Source organism: Cyanidioschyzon merolae, chromosome 16 (assembly GCF_000091205.1).
Source record: "Cyanidioschyzon merolae strain 10D DNA, chromosome 16, complete genome".
In the NCBI taxonomy this organism is placed as follows: domain Eukaryota; phylum Rhodophyta; class Bangiophyceae; order Cyanidiales; family Cyanidiaceae; genus Cyanidioschyzon; species Cyanidioschyzon merolae.
In genome coordinates, this window is record NC_010142.1 from 872,246 (window position 1) to 891,420 (window position 19,175).

At 54.3% G+C, this 19,175-nt stretch overlaps 6 protein-coding genes across 6 annotated transcripts, besides 2 other annotated features; 3 read left to right on the top strand and 3 right to left on the bottom strand.

Annotated features, from left to right (window-relative positions):
• Positions 1 to 600: part of a sequence feature (repetitive element) that runs on past the window's edge.
• Positions 601 to 657: 57 nt separating this feature from the next.
• On the top strand, positions 658 to 2,538 carry CYME_CMP349C (similar to RNA methyltransferase; the record flags this gene model as incomplete). Its single annotated transcript, XM_005537910.1, has 1 exon — positions 658 to 2,538. The coding sequence occupies one exon, from the start codon at positions 658 to 660 to the stop codon at positions 2,536 to 2,538; it is 1,881 nt and encodes a 626-aa protein (XP_005537967.1).
• Positions 2,539 to 3,593: 1,055 nt separating this feature from the next.
• On the bottom strand, positions 3,594 to 4,148 carry CYME_CMP350C (hypothetical protein, conserved; the record flags this gene model as incomplete). The annotated part of the gene is made up of 1 exon (XM_005537911.1): positions 3,594 to 4,148. The coding sequence occupies one exon, from the start codon at positions 4,146 to 4,148 to the stop codon at positions 3,594 to 3,596; it is 555 nt and encodes a 184-aa protein (XP_005537968.1).
• Positions 4,149 to 6,112: 1,964 nt separating this feature from the next.
• Positions 6,113 to 7,210, top strand: CYME_CMP351C (hypothetical protein; the record flags this gene model as incomplete). Its single annotated transcript, XM_005537912.1, has 1 exon — positions 6,113 to 7,210. One exon carries the CDS (start codon positions 6,113 to 6,115, stop codon positions 7,208 to 7,210), a length of 1,098 nt encoding a protein of 365 aa, XP_005537969.1.
• Positions 7,211 to 8,462: 1,252 nt separating this feature from the next.
• Positions 8,463 to 11,285, bottom strand: CYME_CMP352C (4-alpha-glucanotransferase; the record flags this gene model as incomplete). Its single annotated transcript, XM_005537913.1, has 1 exon — positions 8,463 to 11,285. The coding sequence occupies one exon, from the start codon at positions 11,283 to 11,285 to the stop codon at positions 8,463 to 8,465; it is 2,823 nt and encodes a 940-aa protein (XP_005537970.1).
• A 1,186-nt stretch (positions 11,286 to 12,471) lies between these two features.
• Positions 12,472 to 13,530: a sequence feature (possible transcribed region).
• A 1,221-nt stretch (positions 13,531 to 14,751) lies between these two features.
• Positions 14,752 to 16,560, bottom strand: CYME_CMP354C (probable Na+-dependent inorganic phosphate cotransporter; the record flags this gene model as incomplete). Its single annotated transcript, XM_005537914.1, has 1 exon — positions 14,752 to 16,560. One exon carries the CDS (start codon positions 16,558 to 16,560, stop codon positions 14,752 to 14,754), a length of 1,809 nt encoding a protein of 602 aa, XP_005537971.1.
• A 654-nt stretch (positions 16,561 to 17,214) lies between these two features.
• On the top strand, positions 17,215 to 18,654 carry CYME_CMP355C (similar to J-type co-chaperone HSC20; the record flags this gene model as incomplete). The annotated part of the gene is made up of 1 exon (XM_005537915.1): positions 17,215 to 18,654. One exon carries the CDS (start codon positions 17,215 to 17,217, stop codon positions 18,652 to 18,654), a length of 1,440 nt encoding a protein of 479 aa, XP_005537972.1.
• Positions 18,655 to 19,175: the final 521 nt, after the last annotated feature.

Sequence of the window (19,175 nt, forward strand, 5' to 3'; positions counted from 1 at the left end):
GGAGGATGAAAATCAGAGGCTCGTAGTAGCGTACGGAGCAGGGCACTGGAAGACCCAAAAAGGGTGTACACCAGCTCCAACGACGAGAGCGTACAAGGAGTGCGCAAGGCGTCTCGTTACGATACCTGTAGATGAGTTCCGGACATCGTATACACACCATGAACTGGGTTGTACACTTCAGAGGGTGGAGATGGAAAAGTGCCAGCGGAGCCCCGAGGCTATAAAAAAGTACGGACCGCTCACAGAAGAGCAAATGGAAAGGAGAGCGAATGTTCGAGGGCCTGCTTGCATCAGTAAGTACAACCAGTGATGGTAAGAACCGGAAAGAGTTTGTGAACCGAGACTTTAACGCCGCTATGAATATAAGGAGATGTGCGGTGCTGGAGAACAGACCTCCAGAGTAGACAAGAGGGTATCTTGTTGGACAATCACTCAAGGTGGAACCATATGAGAAAAAGATGGAAGCAGTAGTAGGTGGCCGGTCCAAAAAGACTGGGAGGCGTCTGCACCTCGGTTGGAGACGTCTTGTCTAGGGCGGCTCGGTCGCCACTACTGTACACCGCTGCCGTCGTTCGACTTAGAACGGCGTTTGTTGTTGGTGTGTGTGTAATCGGTTGTTTGAAAGGCACAGCAGTCGCTGAGCACTGCTGGAATCCGATGGGGTTTGCTGCAACGCCAGTTGCACGAGTGCTTTCTGTAAAAAAGCCGAGCTCGACGACGGCGAGACCGCGAAGCGTTTGGACGCCGTCGTTTAGGACACGGAAGAAAAGACTCGCGCCTCTTGTGGCAACGAACTCGCGCAAGACCAGCGCGGGGACGGGTATTCCGCCAGCATCGGGTCCACGGCCGAGGCAAGTATGGGAAGCACTATCGGCACGGGAGGCTGCGTTCTTGGCGGTCGAGTGTTCTCTGACTCAGGGTCATGATGTCGCCGAAGACGTGGACGGCAGTGATGCGCTCGACGGGAGGCCAAGCCAAGGGAGCGGCGGCGTTGGAGGCGCTCTCAGTAACAGGTACCTTCTGACGCAGCTAGCGCTTTGGAGCGAAAAGCACAAGCCCAGTCGCGTAGAATACGCACTGGCGAAGATTATCGCTTTTAATGCAGTTCGACAACGGGCGCTCTTTGACTATGTGCTGCAGACCAACATCGTTCGCGATCGGAGCGCCATCGACCAAGAGCCGCACCGCATCAAGTCGGAGGGCATGCACCTATCAATAGCGCAACGTGCACTACTGCACACGGCCCTGGCACAGTACGCTTTCATGGAACGTGTTCCCGTCTACACGATTGTTTTTAGTACAGTGGAGATAGCGAAGACTTATTTTGGGCAACGCTTCGCTGCATTCGCCAATGCAATTTTGCGCAATCTAGTTCGGTACGGAGAGAAGTACGCTGCCGACTTGGAAAGCCGCCGTCCAGCATCCTACATCGTGCGGCCGCTTCCGTTTCCCGCCGACGCCCTCGATGTGCGCTACTCCTATCCCGCAGTGTTTGCGAGCCGAGTTTTTGGCCAGCTTTTGAATCGGAAACGCCTGGTGGCCTTCCTGGAGGCCGGAAACATGACCCCGCAAACTTTTCTGCGCGTTCCCCGCCAGCATGCCCAGCATGAAGATTTGAAAATGGCCATTGAAAGGCGCTTATTGGTCCCTTGGTCGGACCAAGATTCAACGGAAACAGTGAGTAGACCGTGGATCATTTACCGCGTCGACTTGCAGTGCGCTGGAGAAGATCCAGGTGCGGCCTTACCGCTCACATTGCCGAGCGCAAATGGTACGGGCTGGGCAGATGATCCGGCCAATGTCCTCACGAGAAGCCTTTTTCAAAGACTGCTGCAGCACTTTATAGCTCAAAACGTAACACAAGCAGAGCATACGTTTCTTCTCTGCGAACAGTTACGCCAACGCTGGGACAAGGAAAGACGGATCGCGCGGGTCCTGGACCTCTGCACCGCACCTGGAGGCAAGCTTACAGCAGTTTTTGAGTACCTGCAGTATAGCGACCTCGGCGACGCGCAGACTGAATACATAGGCATTGATCTGAGCGATCAACGCATTCATATGGTCCACGAGAATGTCGACAAGACGCCGGGTATGCGCGAAAGTCGCGTTTTTGTCGGCGTTGCCCGTGGCGAGTCCTTTGTTGATTGCAGAGCGGGCAACATCTTGCGCAGTGAAGACGAGCGCGCTGTCAGTCCGTGTTTCGACCTTGTGATCGCGGACGTACCGTGTACGAATTCGGGGGTCTTGAATCGGCGACCTGAAGCCCGTTGGAGACTCGACGAGCAGCATTTTGCGTCTTCGGTACCACGCTTGGTTTCGCTCCAGGCGAGTCTTTTGAATCGGGCGTGCCTTCTATCTCGCTCTGCGGTGTTCTACATGACTTGCTCAGTTTTGCATGCGGAAGGACGCGATCTTGTGCGGTCAGTTCTCGAAAATCACCGTGACTTTGAACTTGTTTGGGATCACCTGACCTACACGGATGCCGCTGGACGGGATGGAGGCTATGCAGCCATGCTTTGGCGACGCCCGTCTCATTGAAATCGCTGCTGGCGCGTTATTCAGCGAGCGGCGCTTTGGGGGTTGAGATGTTTAGGGCTTTGCTTTCACCGCAAACTTAGGTGTTAGGATTTCCTTTAGGAACATTTCGTGCGTGATGCTTTAGAGTATGAGTTCTAAAACGTCTCTGTGTTCCTCTCTGGATGCAGTTGGTTTGGGCTTTTTCCGAACTGCGCGACTTCCATGGCGTCGTATCTGGAAATGGAGCTCCAGCGCTTCATTCCGGAAATCATTCTGGTTTACTCGAGCGCAGCGAAAGCTTACGTCAGAGTTAAGCCTTTCGAGCTACACCGTGCACCAAGGCCCGCTACTTATCGCATTCGGAAGGTATTCACGTCGTCGCCGCGTGGTATGCCTCTGAATACAAAAAAGAAGCATGGCTTCCTTGGCGAACTCGGTATATCGTTTCAGTAAATGCTCGTTTTGCGTCCAGAGCACTGTATCGAGTTAATAAAAACAGCCTGGAGGTTTCGGTGCTGCACGAGTTGCCGACTGGTGAGGATCGTATTGGCGTATCGCCACCTGCTCGAAAAAGATTGACTTTATTCATCGATCATATATGCCTCTTAGGCGATATCTACCAAGCACCCGATGCAGGACAGTTGCCACGCCATATTGTCTCCATTCGTGGCATGCTTTTTTCGTTCCAGGTAAATCAGCAAACGTGATGGGTCGCAATATTTCTTATGAGCGTCCCTGTAACATTTGGAGCAGCGCATGTTTCCGAGGTGCTATGGCGAGGCGTTCTGCGCCTTGTGCTTTGCTTCCTGCGCGTCACGTGTTGGAAAGCGCGGGCTCCGCATTAAGACCTGTGGCGCCCATCGTGAACGCTGCAGGCTGCGTACGATCACGGCATTTTCCCTGGCCGCTCGCCATGGAATGCGTGCCTAAAAAGCGAACGAATAACGTCCAGAAATATCCAGAAATCTCTATGAATGAGCACACTGCATTCTTTTCTTACACAGATTCGCATACTGCACGCATGGCGATACGATTTAGGGCATAACTAGCTCCGGCACGCTGTCTAAGCAACTGTTTTATAAACTGAAGAAACCCATGCCGTTACATTCGCGGCAAGGCCGCCCAAGCCCAGTGCCTTGGCACGGATAGCACGGTACCTCGTCGCCCAGGAAACCTTTCATTTTGCAGGAGCCGTTGCACATGAGACAAACGCTCCGGCGCTTACCGTGGCAGGCACCACACTGGATCACTGGCCCGTACTGTTTCCGAAGCTGGCGACGCAATCTTTGTCGAAGAGTCGCTGCCGCTGGATCCGCGGCCGAATTCACTAGAAACCGAATTGCTTCGCGAACTTCCTCTGGTGACAGGTACCCAGGTTCTTTGGATGCATCTCGACCGAAACCTTTTGCGGCCTGCATCCGCAACAGCGGCCTCGCGCGGCTGAAGCGCACGCCACAGGCTCCTTGTAGTCTGCTCCGTTGCATGCGCCCAGCGGTGCTGCAGTATCTGCTTTGTAGACATGTGCATACGGGCTCCATGAACTGAAGAACAACCGAACAGCGGAATGTGGAGCCCAGCCTCGGAGAAGGTTCCATGTTTGGATGATAAACAAAAAGCTCCTGTGTTGACATTTTGGCGCACGAGTGATACCTGGGAATGAATCGACCCAGGTGGCTTCGAACGAGTTTCCTCTGGTCCGAAGAACCGTTCTCTAGTTTCTCACGTGCCACAGTATCAGTCTTCAAGGAAAGTTTCGATTCAATCAAGGGGGCAAAGCGGCCTGGGATGCGTACTCCCGTAAAACGAGAAAAACAAGGTAGTCGCTCAGTTCTGTCTAGCAGGGAACGGAACGTTAAATCTATGCTCCTTTCGAGTAGAAGACTTTTGAGACGCGTCCCCTCCGTCCGCTACGTATAAGCGCTGAAAACTGGTATCGGACGTCCGTCGCGTACAGCCGATACGCAGGGACGCCTCTGGTTCCGGGCCTCTTGTTTTTAGGTAATCGACACCCAGAACGCGTTTCACTTCCAGTGAGGTCCAATGCCAAAGACCCCGCGCCTTCCAACGGTACCCAAGTTTCACGAGCAACCTCGAAAGCGACACCCGTTCACAGCAACGATGGCGTGGCTGCGAACCGGCGGCGGTTTTTGGCAGAAGTAGCAGCTGCTGCTACTGCCGTCGCAGCTACCGAAAAAGCGTTCTGGGTGGCAAGCGACAATCGCGCTCTGCAGTGCACGGAGCTTCCAACACTAGAGCGCCTCTCGTCGTTGGCGAGTTTGCGTACTTCCAGCTGCCCGGTTCGCAAGTTGCAGCAGCAGAAGCAGTGACGTCAGCAAGCAACGCTAGGCGTGTCTGTGTCCAATGCGGCGAGCAGCGCCTGCTCGCAAGGCACCAGCACTTGTCGAGCGGAATACTCCAAAGGCGACGATAGAATGTGCTCGAAACAGGGAACACTGGGATGCTGGTTCTGTTCCTGCATGGAGATTTTCCAAACCTTATTTCAGGTCTAGAGCCTTGACATTCGAAGTGCAGCAGCAACAACGGCTTACGGATTCACACCTAGTCGTTGGATTATCTGTCATGATATCTGTATGGATATAAATGGAATGGCATTCGGCAGCAGCATGATTTCTCACATGGGATTTGCTCCCAGAGGCTCACGTCTCTTCTCTGGGGATCGAGCAGGTTCTTGGACTCGGACTTGAGCCATCGCAGCGATCGTTTCCTGCGGGGGCGTGTATCACCGTTTTGCCCGATGAGAGTGTAGACGCAACGAAATTTCTCGGCGTGTGTTTGAGCCTCGATTCTCTGCAAGGTAATAGGTTCATCAAGGAAAAGCTGACGTTTCACAGATCCTCGATCCAATAGAGCCGCCTGCGTTTGGGCGTGCAACGGACAATGTACTCGCCGAGCGTATCGCCCAGAAGAGGCGGATGCTCGTATGGTACTGCACCGAGCACCAAGACGGGGGCGCGCATCAAGCGATGCCTTCTGCACTCGTCCAGAGCATGAACCAAGCGATGAAGCAGGCGTCAACGCGCCATAGAGCAGCCTTCCGCGGCGGCGAGTTGATGCACGTGCTTGAAAACATGACCGAAGTGATGTGCCACCGCCGTAGAGGGTGTACCGAGGTTGCGCGCGAAGGAGATCCGAATGGTAAGCGGAGCTTAGATGATACCCTGCGCCTTTTGCATGGAAAGCGTTGACGAAACCTGAGCCAGCGTAGCAGGCACGATCTTGGTGCCATCAACATCTGTCGAGTGATGGTGACGAAGCTGGAGGAGCAGGCGAGACCAGTGGATTCTACGTGGGAAACGAGTTAGAAAAAACCCTGCAAATGCTATTGTGGATAATGGGTTACAGAGAGCGAAACTTTAGAATGTACGCCCTTGCTGGATGGCCCGTACCATTTGATGCCGTCTTCGATGTATGATCAGCACAAGGATTCGCAGCGTTTGCAAAATCGAATTCGATTCAATAAAGTCTTTTCTTTATCCGTCTCGATTACGGGCTCTTCACCAGTCGACCGGAACAAGTCGAGAACCTCAGTTTTCAAGAAAGTTGCCCTCACTTGCGCCCACGAATGCTGATTTAAATGAGTTTCATTCGACTGACCACACGAGGGTCAGGCGCACAGCCTGCTGAACGCCTCGGTGCTGGGGTCACCATGGCTGCTACGGTTCACTGGCCCGTCACTCGTCTTGGCCTGCACCGGTGCCAAAGAGACAACCACGCTGTCTACGATGTGGCGCTGCCGCTGGGAACGGTTACCGCGCTCGTCGAAGATGAACCTGGCCTACACGCTCGGACGTTCCTAAGTGTTTTTATCGCAGAGGGACTAGCGCACGAACACAGCCTGGGTTTGGTGCCGGGTGCACTCGTTGAAGGGGTGCCAGCGAGCCCGGTGGCGGGCCCTTCATCCAGCGCAGCAGCGAGCGCTTCCTCTGCGGCACCTGAAGCGGACTTGCGAATAGCCTGGCGGTACGCGAATAAAGTCGGGTCCGCTAGCAAGAGAAGAGCAGAGCGTGCCCGCCTCGATCTGTCGCTCCAAGTTAACCCGCGAGAGCTTTTGCGAAGTTCGGCTGCGCTTCGATTGTACCAATCGCTGGAAGGGGCCCTGGAGTTCGCTGCAGCCCCTGCATCACAGCAGTGCCGACGACTGGCGCTACAGTCACCGCACCACTGGGTTTGCTCGCAAATGATAGGGGGTCTCAGTGAAGAGACGGCGTTGAGTCGCCTTTGGCGGTTCCTATATATCCTCCGACAGCGATGCCGCAAGTCTATGACGGTTGCGGTTATGACGCTGTCCCGTCAGTGGGCCTTGAATCCATCGTTGCTCCACCTGCTAGACGCTGTGATCGATGTCAATACGTTCGGAGGCAAGGGAGTTGCTGAGCTCGGGCTTGGCGCTTTCGATGGCCTCATTCATCCGTTGAAAATGGCTGTGGTGCCGTCGTCGTTGAAACCGATGACTCCGTTCATTGTCGATGACCAGGAGAAATCACCGCTTGAAGTTGATTTGCTCGTGTTCAGGCGAACACGGCGCGAACTAGTGGTCGAGCCTGCTCACGAGGCACCTGACTTGTCGATTCCGGGCACACGACCATCACATTCCAAAGCGAAGCAGATAGATGGAGTCGCTGATACATTGAAACAAATGCAGGATGCTGACGCTTTCGCAACGGATTGGTAATCTCAAGATCCTGTAGAACGCTGGCGTTTCTCCAGCGCTGAGCCGAGCATTCCCAGATGCAAAACCGCGATACCTCGATCGGTAAAGGTGGCGCGCGTGGCCAGGCATCAGCGTTGGGCCAGATGGACGGCGGAAGCGTTCGTACATCTGTCCTCATCGGCTAGGCTGTGAGCGCATTTGAGCGAATCATGGAGGTTGTTTCCAGTGTCAGTATCTAGCGTACGCGAGCGCCGAGAGAACCGATGCTTCGTTCACTGTCTGGTGCTGAAAACTGTCGTGAACGCTTTTCGCTGCGTTGTGGTTCTTCATGCTTGTTGCTCATGTCATGGTTTTGACCAGATAAAAGGTCGGTATAGCGGTCGCCGCCGCCGCCGCCGCCGCCTCTGCAGCTGCTCGCGCCGCACTGGGGCTCTGTTCAGTGACACCGGCCCCGAGTAATTTACAGACGACGCAGCCGGCTTGCTGGATATCACCGAGCATATGAAATTCGGCGTCGTTCGTGCCTCTGTAGCCGTACTGGGATACCCTGATCGTCGCTGGCCATAACATCATGCTATCCGTCGATGCACTCAGCCAGTGAGTGAACCTGGCATGTGCATATCCCGCACCAGCGTCTCCGAAGAGACTTTCTTGAATCTCGAACGGAGGAACTCTAAATCATGGCACGTGCGCATGGACACGTCACAGCTCGAGACGCATTTGGATGCATGTGCGTGCGTCCGTGCATGCGTGCGTGTATCGACAGATGGGTGCGAGTGCGCTTCTCGGATCTGATGCATGCACGCTGTGGGGCAGAGGATAGCGCGCCCGGGGGCACTTGTTTCATAGTACGATCCCACAGTCTAAAACATCCGTGCTGGGATGCAAATTGGCAACTGTCTGGCGTAGTGCGCGGTACTGGCAGTTTGCGGAATGTCTTGCTCGCGGCACCTGTCGCTGGATGCTGCATTAGCGGTCGGGTTGGGTAACAAGACACATACAGTGTACCGAGAGAGCTGTCCTGATCTCGATGAGATGGATGCTCCTCTGAGAACAAGGTGCAGGCCAGATATTCCACTTGAGAGTCATACCCGACAAGTTTGCTGCGCTCCACTGTCCTCGATTCATCTTCGTCCGGAAACCGGATTCATGTCAGATATTCCAATAGCAAAGCATATCGAACGAGTTTACTGCTCATTTACGCATAGCTGATTTTATGATAGGGCCATTCCGCGTTGCTTTTCCGGACCAACCATGGGTGGAGCTGCCAAGCTTACTGTGGGCGCTGTCGATTGCTTTCCGTCACCATGGAGGCTATTTTTTGCAACCATTTTTGACTTTGTGCCAACTTCCCGGTAGATAAATGGAGGCGGAAGCGCCAGTAATGATTCGGATTCGCGGGCACGTTAATCTGTTCCTCTGAAGCGACTGGTCGACGCAACTTAGCGTCCATACCCAGCAAGTCTTGAAGCGGAAAAATCGCCAGAATGCTCGGTGCGTGCAAATGATCGCGGATCATCCATTCCACGGTTTCTGGGGTACACTCTGAGGGCGCTTCGTCTTCTCGCTTCATAACATTCTTCCAAAAGCGTTGACGCTTCTCCGAGGGGATCTCCTCCCACCAACCGCGCAGCGTGCTTGTATCATGTGAGCCTGGGGTCGCCACGGTCAAATACGGGTACTTTGAGCAGTCTCCAAACTCAGCGTTTTCTGGCATTCGCTGCACCCGTAATCCGATGATACAGAGGCTTCCGAGCACTTCGAAAACGCAGGATGGGAGCATTCCAAGGTCTTCGCCGCATACCAGCATATCGCTGGCCGCTTTCAACATCGGAAGTTTCTCCATGGCCTTGTCACGCCACAGCACCTCCTGTCGCCGGAAAAAGTAGTCATCATAGAGTTGTCGCAGTTTGTGTTGCCAATCGCCGTTCAATTCCCAGTACGTGGGCGCACGCCAAAACTCTATACGCGGATGGAAGGCATCGTCGGGCTCGTCTAAGTCTCGGAGCAGAATTACATTGTTCACAAACCGGAAAAGCTCCAGTTTCAAGTATTCCGCGTCGATTCCTGACTGAGCGCAGAACTTGCTCACTTCCTCCTCTTTCGCGAAAAATGCTTCCAATCTGGCCTCGGTGCTGTATTTCGGTCGGAAACGATAGCGATTGTACCACGGTTCAAAGAAGAAGTCACGAACAAAGCTCCACTTCTGATCTCCGAATACACGACGAAGTTGCGTCTCGCTAATATACGGTTCGCAGAGGCGTTCGATATCCCAGATACCGCGACTCTCTAGTTCACTACGCCGGATAGGATTTACCGGTCGAAAACGGCCACTAAGACCCGACATTGCCTCGCCAGGAATTTCCCAGATGCGAAAGAAACCGAGAATGTGGTCGATGCGATAGGCGTGGAAGACTTTTTCCATGGATCTCAAGCGGCCTCGCCACCAACGGTATCCATCAAGGGCCATACGCTCCCAGTTGTAGGTGGGAAATCCCCAGTTCTGGCCAAACTCGGCAAACTGATCCGGAGGTGCCCCAGTCTGGCGATCCAAGTAGAACTGATCTTGATTCATCCAAGCATCAACGCTGAAGCGATGCACGCCGATTGGGAGGTCGCCTTTCAGGATTACCCGATGCTTGGCGGCGTAGGCGCCCACACGGGCTAGTTGTCGATACAGATGGAACTGGATGTAGTAATGCAGCGCAAGCTCGTCGAAGAAGAACGTATCTGGTGACGCGAGTCCCTCAAGATCTGCCACCGTAACTCGGCGACGAGCGCCCCACTGATCAAAATTTGCGGTTCCGTTCACTTTGGCCAGAAATCGGCTCGCTGCGTATGGCACTAACCATTCTTGATTTTCGTTGAAGAATTTCAGGAAAGCAGGGTCTCGAAGAATGCGCTGCTTATCATTGGCATACATACGTCGCAAAATCGCCATCTTTGTATTCATGACGGCCTCGTAGTCGATGGCCTCAAGCTGGTTCAATCGAGTGCGCGCCTCCTTAATTTCCCTACTGATTTCACTGGGTGGGTTGAGCTCGTCTAAATTCAGGTATAACGGGTGCAAAGCGTGCACCGAGAGGCAAGAGTAGGGATAGCTATCTCTCCAAGTGCCTGTCACTGATGTATCGTTGAGCGGGAGCAGCTGAATCAGTGACATCTTCATTTGCACAGCGAGATCGATCATTTGTTCAAGGTCCAGCAGCTCGCCTACTCCGCATGAGTTTTCGCTTAGGATCGAAAACACTGGGATTGCGAAACCTGCGAATCGAGCGCTCTTCTCGGGGTCATCTATCGCTCTATAGTCCGTGTAATGCACGGATACATCTTTCGGTGGTATCCTTAGATGCCGCTGATCATCTTTAGAGCTCGCAGTGGTGGAGCCATTCGCGCTGTTGCGAACGAAGAGCTCGTACTTAAGCATCTGTTCCTGGTTGCGATCCGGAAGAAGCTCATCTAACGGCATGACCAAGCTCCACAATGGAAAGCGATCCGCCGATAGGCGCTGTTCGATGCTTTTTTCGGTCCCGTCTTCAACAATCTTGCGAATGTTTGATGCGGCGGCGGTGGCGGCGTCAGACCTGTCAACAAAGAAACGAATGTAGACCTCTTCCGAAGGGCAAACCCGAACCTGCAGTGTCTGAAAAAGGAGCAAGTCGCGCCCGCTCCCTGGTGCGGGGCCTCTCTTCGATTTTCCATCCGTCGCGTCGTTCTGCGACGCTGCGGCAACATGGCGACCGTAGATCACGTCACGAAACGCAGTGGTATGGAACACCTCCTCCTCAACGTTCGGCTCCTGTCGAAACGGGCCATCATCACATACGAGTACCTGCACATCTTTAGGCAAGATCAACGTTCTTGGCTTTCCACGTTCCCATGAGATCTTCCCTGTTGTACCGTCTTTCACGAAGTAGCGGTATTGCAGCGTTGTTCCCATAGCGAAGTCGTCAAGCTCGATCTCCCACGCTGTCGGGGTGTACCGCAACTTTTTCGAACCATCTGCCCTATGATTTCCAAGCTGATCTCCAGATCCACTAATAAAGACATCTTGGCCCGGCACAGAAGCGAACTGAACTCGAAAAATAAGCTTCATATTCAAGGTGTCTGAGTCTGAGTTGGCTAATAGCGCACACCTGCATATGCACCTGTTGCACGATGCGCCATCGCGCTCGCCATCGCGCTCGCCATCGCCATTTGATCTAATCTCGCCGTTTCACTGGTGCCGGAATCGATCGGATCCACACAGCGTCTTGCCAGGTGATGCGTGCGCAGGCGGACACCTGGCAGACGCTTGATGAACGGCACTGCGTTTACGGCCTGACGAACGCTTTTGTTGCGGATCCCGTCGATGGATGCTGAGTCCTGGGCTGGCGGAATCAGCGTGTACCTCAAGGAAGCTGTTTCGTCCATATAAACGAGCGACTGCGTTCGCTGGTGCCACATCTCGTTCAGCTGCTTGATCAAGGCGGTCGAAGGTTATAGAGGCAAACCAGACGACGGTACTCAAGTATCAGGCATACGCCGCCTCTTGCAAAGCGTTGCCCGTTCTATACATGGAGCTGATGATGCTTCAACACCCAGTACCCCCTGTTTCGTGAATGAGGCCTTTCGTACGGCCTAAAATGCTCTACTGGGTTACATCAATGGCGAAGGGTTTGGTGCAAGAAGTCTATTGTGCCAATAGTGCAGGGCGGAGTTGCAACAATATGCGGACTCGTTGGCGCACTAAATTGTGGCATCTCATGCAATATGCTGCTGCCTCAATTCCGGACAGCGACGGCCGCGCGGACTCTTTGGATTTTCTTAAAACCCATCGCAAAAGTACCATGTATGTGAGACATGAGAATCGTTAAGTCATGTCCAAAACAGGGCCTACGGAGCGATTTCGCGCGCTATCGGCATTGTGAACCATGAAGCGACACTCGGCATTCGATGGTGTTTTTACGGTTTCAAATCGATGCTTCGAACTGTCTCCAAGCAGCGGAAGCTTGCTTGTTGTAGAAAATCGACGCACATAGCTGGACTCTCGTCCAAACCATTTGTCTGCAGTACTGAATCCTTGCTCCATACCAGATTCACGTTTCGAACGAACGCATCAACCAACATCGATGCATCAAACCGAGTTTGCAAAGCGAGCACAGAAGCACTGGGACAAAAGCGCAGTGCGCCGCTATCGAAAAAAGTCGCCGCCGCCGCCGCCGCCGCCGCCGCCGCGACCGCTGCAGCAGAAGATGGGATAGACGTGCAAGCGTCTTTCGGGACGTTGCCCTTTGTTCCTCGTGGCGAAGAGCGGTACAGTGCTGGCGAAGCGTGGAAGTGTCTGCTTGAGTAACGAGGTCTCTCTTCTGTAATGAGAAGCCCTTGAGCACCTAGGGAAAACTGTTTGGTCCCACGGTTCTTATACCAAAACGCCGACGAGGTTTCCCGTCTACCATGGAGCGCCTTGTAGCCTCAGAGCAAGCACCGTTATGTGCACGGGATCAGGCACCGGATCCGTGCAGCGAAGACTTGATCTGGCTAGGATAACTGTACCGCATCGTTGCGTCTCCAATTGCCACGGAATCGGTTTCAGAATAGGGGAACTAGTTTCACTGGGCTCTGCACACGGTGCCCTGTGCTGCTTCGGTCGAGTGAGGTCACGGGTAGACTCAGAACGGCGCACCGGAAGTGATGAGCTACGAGTTATTGGTAAAGGCGGTTAGCTCCGTCCCTTTGTCTGGAATGAACCCTCCAGAGTCAGGATGTTGTAGCCATGCCGCAAACCTCTGTTGGAGCTGGGCTGATCCGTGCGTCTTCTTTGGCTCTGATCGGCGCACTCGTAAGTCTATCTCAGGAATAGCGCACGAAGCATACGAGCAGCAAACTCTGCGAAGCGTCAGCGACGATATACGCAGTTGGCAGTGGGACCGTGTCTCCGTGGGAGTGCAACCATGCAGCGCGAGTGCAGACAATCACTGTTTCGATTCATCTTTTGTGGTATCAGGTCAAGGAATCTAAGCTGAATCCTGCCGGACGTGCGATTCCTGGCGGCAACCAGCAGAGAATTCACTGTTCCTCAACGGGCGCTTCTACGTTTCACCTGCATTAAACCAGTCTCGCTGTCAGGCCTAGTTGTTCAATCAGCCCAGCGTCGTTTAAATGTGTCGAGCTTATCTCAGACGCATGCAGCGTCGCTGGACGCGCCGGCGCTACCGTTGCCGCGGTCATGATATCGAGTCAGAAGGTATCTGCAGTGACTTGATGGGCCACGGCTCGAGGCGTTGATTGTCGAACTCGAAGATAGGACGCTTACTGCGCCTGGGCCCCGGCGCCTCGTACAGGTAAAACTTTAGGTAGACCTGCATGCTTGAAATAACCTCTTGGGAACCTACAACCTGCAGGGCGAATTCTGAGCGCTATCCGCGCTTCTGAACCGTCTTTGAAGAGCTGTGCGTCACGCGAGCTGTGCGGGCATCGCCTCGACCTCCATCGACATGGGCATGTGGAGCACTGGCCCGTGGAGCACGTTCGATTCGCACACCTTTGCGCTTAGAAAGTAAGCTAGTCTCTCGCATGTAAAAGTCTTCGTCAATTCCGCTTACTGTAGTAGCATGGAAAAGAGCCTCTTCATTGCTCTTCCTGTGCACATCTGTTGTTTGAGTTCCAGCGACGACTTTCTCAAATGCCCTCACTCCTCCTCAGAGGAGACAACGATGCAAAGATGGAGTTTCGGACAAGAACGTTCTCCGCTGTGGCCAGCACCCTACCTGCGCTGAGAATAACTTCATCTGCATTGTAATTCTCTACTTGGTGATACGTCTTCCTCGCATGATCACGCCATGCGCTCGCTGATTAGGTGATTTTCCGGGACCATCGTGCGTCAACTTCCGAGCATCCGAAAGGTTCTGCGGAGGTCCGTCGACCCTCAAGCTTCGCAAAACGCAGTTGCCTGCCAGCATTCACGTTGTCAGATGTGTACGGCACGTGCCGGGCATCTACGCAGTCCCACTTTGATTACATGAATCGCTCGGGTGCAGCGCTGCTTCTCTTTGGTTTGTGGCGAAATCTGTGCTCTCATTTTTAGCAACAAAAGGATTCCAAGCCAAGTACCTGTCCGGTGCTATGGCAGAGGCGGCCATACTCGCGAGTGCACAGCTCGGGACATCGCAGCGGCGTTATCGTCGCTACTACAGCTATTTATCGCGTCAGGTCAATCATGCTGCTAATGATCATGTTGGTCAGCGGCATCGCCAATAGCGCATGAGTATGGGCGAATGAAAGATCGTCCAACGTTCGTAGCGCGTTTGCCGTACACGCCAGAGCATCGCACATGGGACCTCAGGAGACGTAAAACCCGAGAGGTAACCCAGAGCCGAGCGGGCTCGATTGTGCAGGCACATCGGACACATTGTAGATCACTTGTCCAACAAGGGAATCATCCTGAGCGCTGCTGACAGAGCCTGCCGGTATCCACGCCATCTCGTGCTCCAGGTGGAGCACACGACGCCGCTCGCGTGCTCGCGCTTCCTTCCGACCAGCGATCTTGGTCGAATCTCGGAAGATGCTCCTCTTGGGATTCACTAAAATACACGCTCGCCAGTCCCAAACGCGTTGTACACCACTGTGCCAAGCAGATAGAAGAAAATTGCCGTGTAAAATACAATGGACCAGGTTCCAGCCGTCACGTCGAGGATCCATCCGGTGAGCGCCACACCTACGATCCCAGGTACAGTGGCCAGCGTATTGCTCATGCCGAGCAGGATCCCCGCATACTGCGGCCCAATATCGCCATGGTTACTGTAGATTCCCGACTGCGAGAACGATGCCAGTCCAAGCGCAGCAGCCATGTAGATGACAGCGCTGTACGGATCCTGAGTCGATGACACGAGCGCTAGGAACGAGGCTGGTCCCAAGAAACCGATCGTCTGCATCATTTTGCGCACGGCGGTTGTTGTGAATTTCCTCGTGCTCAGCAGATAGTCAGCAATCCACCCGCTTACGTTGGCTCCGACAAACATCGTCAGCCATGGCAGAATACTGAAGAACGCTGATGCATTCAGGTCAAAACCAAGTGCCTGATTAAAGTAGGTAGGAAGCCACGCCAAAAGCAAAAAATATCCCCAGGTACAGCAAAAGTGGCCGATCATAATTGCCCAGGTAGCCGGATGACTCAACAATAACTTCCAAGGAACGCGAGCCCGAGCGGGTACAGTTGTTGGAACCGTCTCTTTGTTTCGGCGACGTCCGAGCTGTTTCCGAAGATACTCTAACTCCTGTGGATCGATGATCTTACTTTCCTTCGGTGATGATCCACTGGTAAAGCGTTCCCACAAAAAATACCAGACAAATCCGAGTGCCCCGAACACGTAGAAGACACTCTGCCAACCAAGGTTTCGCATCAACAGCGGGCAGAGCAGCAGCCCGATCACACTTCCCATGTACATGCCGCTGTAAATGAGACTGAGCGCTCGAGAGCGCTCCTGATTCGGAACCCAGCGCGATACGAGGTTATTCATCGCCGGCATGGCGACACCCTCACCGACGCCGAGCAGCGCTCTGGCGCCCAGCAGGATCGGTAAGCTGGACCTTGCCGCCATGGGCGTCACAAAGGTCATGAGACTCCAAGAGACGACCCCAAATGCAAGCACACTGCGCCCGCCGTAGCGATCGGCGAGGTATCCTCCTGGCAACTGAGTCAGTAGATAGCCCCAGAAAAAGGCCGACTGGATAATGCCAACAGTGGTTGATGACCAACCGAACTCGTGTCGCATAGGCAGGATCGCGACAGATAGGTTGATTCGATCGATGTTGTTGATCAGAAACGCAAGAAAGCAGAGCACAACAATGCGCAGGCGCTCAGGAAAGCGCCTTTTCTGTACAAACTGGAGCCAAGAGGCCATCGAGTTTGCGGACGCTTCCTGCTCCGGGGCGTGTTGTCCCACATGGTTGTTCCCAGCGTTGTCGCCAGAGGCACTGTCTATCTCCACAGAAATGTCCTGATCAGACTCTGCCTCGCGATGCATAGAAACACGACTGCGGAACCTACGGAAACCAGATGCTCGCCAGTAGCGTGAACTAGGTGCGTACGAAGGTGATCGCTGTCTCCTGTCAATCAAGTGCGTTCCTCCTGGATGCCCGCCACTCTTATCCCAGAAACGTAACCTCGCATCCCCAAAGAAACCCGATCGACGACAATGCAGGCCAGAACCCTGGAGAAGCCTAGCACTACTCTGCAAATGTTGCGTTTGCGAACGAAACAGCGCAGTGCACTTTGCCAAAGGCACCAGCTTTTGTCCACGCCAGCAGTATGATTTTCCAGGGAAAGTAGCTCTTCCAGAAACTGTAGTGCTAGAAGCAAAGCCTGCTTCTAGTCGTGATTGTCGTAGCATTCACTGGTCGTACGAGGAGTCGAACAGAACACCCGGAAGCTTTTGCACCCAGACGGTGACGCCGCTCTAGCGGCATCCGTGAATCGGCGCTAGCGCTACCGACGATTCTCTATCACTGACTTGTGGATGAGCAAGCCGCCTCCCTAGCTTGGCCACAGTGCTTTGAAGAGGGGTTAACCGTCGCTCCGACACCAGAGGATTAACAGAGTAACCGTCCAGTTTCCAGCGTTCGTCAGATAGGTAGATACTGAGTTTGGCAGTCTGCACGCTTCCCGTTGCGAGCGTTTTCGCTCCCTTGCAGAACTCGGCAAGAGGAAGTTGCGGAGCGCTTTTTACTGCGAGCTTTTGCGGTAGCTGCACGACGTTTACCTCTGGGAGGGTTGCAAGTACAGGAACAGCCTCCTATATTTGGGCAAGGTTCCCGAGCGGCGTTGCGAACGGCTCGCGGTTACGGGCCAGTTTGCAGATAGTAGAACGAGGCGCGCTGCGGTGACCAAGCGCAACCGCGTTTAGTAGCCCGTGTTTGCCTGTCCAGGAGAAGGTGGCGTGCGTTTCACTTCGCGAGAGGACCAACGCAACTTGGTACGAAGGATCTAGTCAGGAACCTTGTAAAAGTTCAGGGGCGTCAATCAGGTGCGCTCTGTATCAAGGTGTATGCATTCCTGTATACAGCGCATGATGCCGCGATACGATTTCACGGAAGCGGCAGCGGGGCTCCCGCGCTGGCTGCTCCTGCCTCACAGGGCAAGGCGCAGTGCAGGTAAGGCCCTTGGTGCGCGAACTAGCAAGTATGCCTGCACTAGGAGAAGCCTGGAGAGCGTTTTTGATAGTGCGCACGCTCCTGACGCTGCAATGGGCGACGCTGGTGGCGACAGCGCCACCAGCGCTAGTAACTGCTACGCTTCGGCGCCAGGAATGCGCCGCGTTCGCGCCAGCTGTTTCGTGCTGGACAAGATCGACACGCTACGGCCTCGAAGTGCTGTGGCTATTGCCGCACTGCTTTGCCCTATGAGAATGTTTGCCGGGGCGGTTTCAAGGAATGCAGGACGTATCGCGGGCGGGAATGGCTGTACGCCCGCCAGAGGTTTGGAGTCTGCAGCCTTCGAAGGCTTGCCCCAGGAAGGGTCGAATGCGGCGCACGACGTTTCTCTTGACGGGCACACCTGCTCCTCCCAGATCAGTGGTAGAAATGCGAATGGGCGTGCTAGACTCGAGCGTGTTGGTCGAACGCCGCGCGGTGGCATCCTGGATTTGTTGCGATCTGAGACAGTTCGTCTACATGACTGGAAAGCATGGACTCTGCCTTGCAAGCAGCGACAATATGGACCGCGCCCGTTGTCGAGACTAGCCCGAGCGATGACTTCACATGGCGGGTCATCGCAACCGGAAATTCGAACAGGTGCTGTTGAGGCGAACACCTGCTGGAGCTGCAACGCACCTCGCACGTTACCTGGTGAATCCGATCCAGCATCTGTTCCCATGAAAGCGTTTTTTTGTGAGCATTGCGGTCGGATCCAACCGAAACCACCAGTTGATGTGGATTTCTTTACTCTATTCGGTCTTCCGAGACGCTTTTTTCTCGACGAACAGCTTCTAGAGTCCCGTTTCCGTGAATGGCAGCGGCGCTTGCATCCCGACAGATTCAACGCGGAGCTTCGCAGGCAACAGGGATTTCATTCGAGCGCCGCCGACCCTCAGGCACACTATGCTGAACAGGCGTCGGCGCTCGTGAACGCCGCACACGACACGCTCAAGTCGCCACCGGCGCGCGCGCTGTACTTGCTCGCAGAGCACGGAATAAACTTTGAGTCTGATAGCGAGGACGCTTCCGATCAACGGGACATGGATCCGGAATTCCTGGAGGAGATGCTTGCCCTTCGTGAAGAGCTTGACAGGGCCGAGCAGGGGCACTACGATTTCGAAGCGCTTCGTGCACGTATTGAGGGTTCGCAAACTCGACTCTGTCAGGAGCTGGATGAAGCTTTTGCCAGTAGTGCGCGGAACGAGGAGGGTGCGCTCCGGCGTTGCCGGGACCTTACGGCTCGCCTGCAATTTTATCATCGTATAGCGAGGGCATTGCAGGAACGTCTGTGATACTTCTCGAACAGAGCTTGGTTGTGTCACCTTCGATTTTGCAGTGAACACTGCGAGAAATCTGCACAATTGATGTGACTTTTCAGCATTGTCTTGAGAGATGGTGATGCTCCTGTGACTTTGGAGCGTACGAGCAACCCGGGAGGAACGGTGCGCACCGGATTATTCGCGATGCCGAGCAAAGTTTTCTTGGATGGCTGAACGGAGAGAACGTTGGGAATCGCAGATCATTTCACGATTTTCCAGACGGCAGCGTCCATCGCTCTCCGAAACGTGCAGCAACTCACGACAAGTTGTCCTCGGAGTAACGCATTCCTGGGTGGTGCTGTCGAGTACAGAGTCGGTGGACACTGCCCGCAGCTGTTATGTTGGCGGGGGCGCTGCATGGTTTGGCATATAGTAACGCATACGACTGGATCGGTTTCGCAGGATGCCTGGGACCACGAATTCCTTCCTTCAGAGTGAACGTCGCACGAAAATGAACATACGCTATCAAGCCGGTGCCGCTTGTGCACGGATTG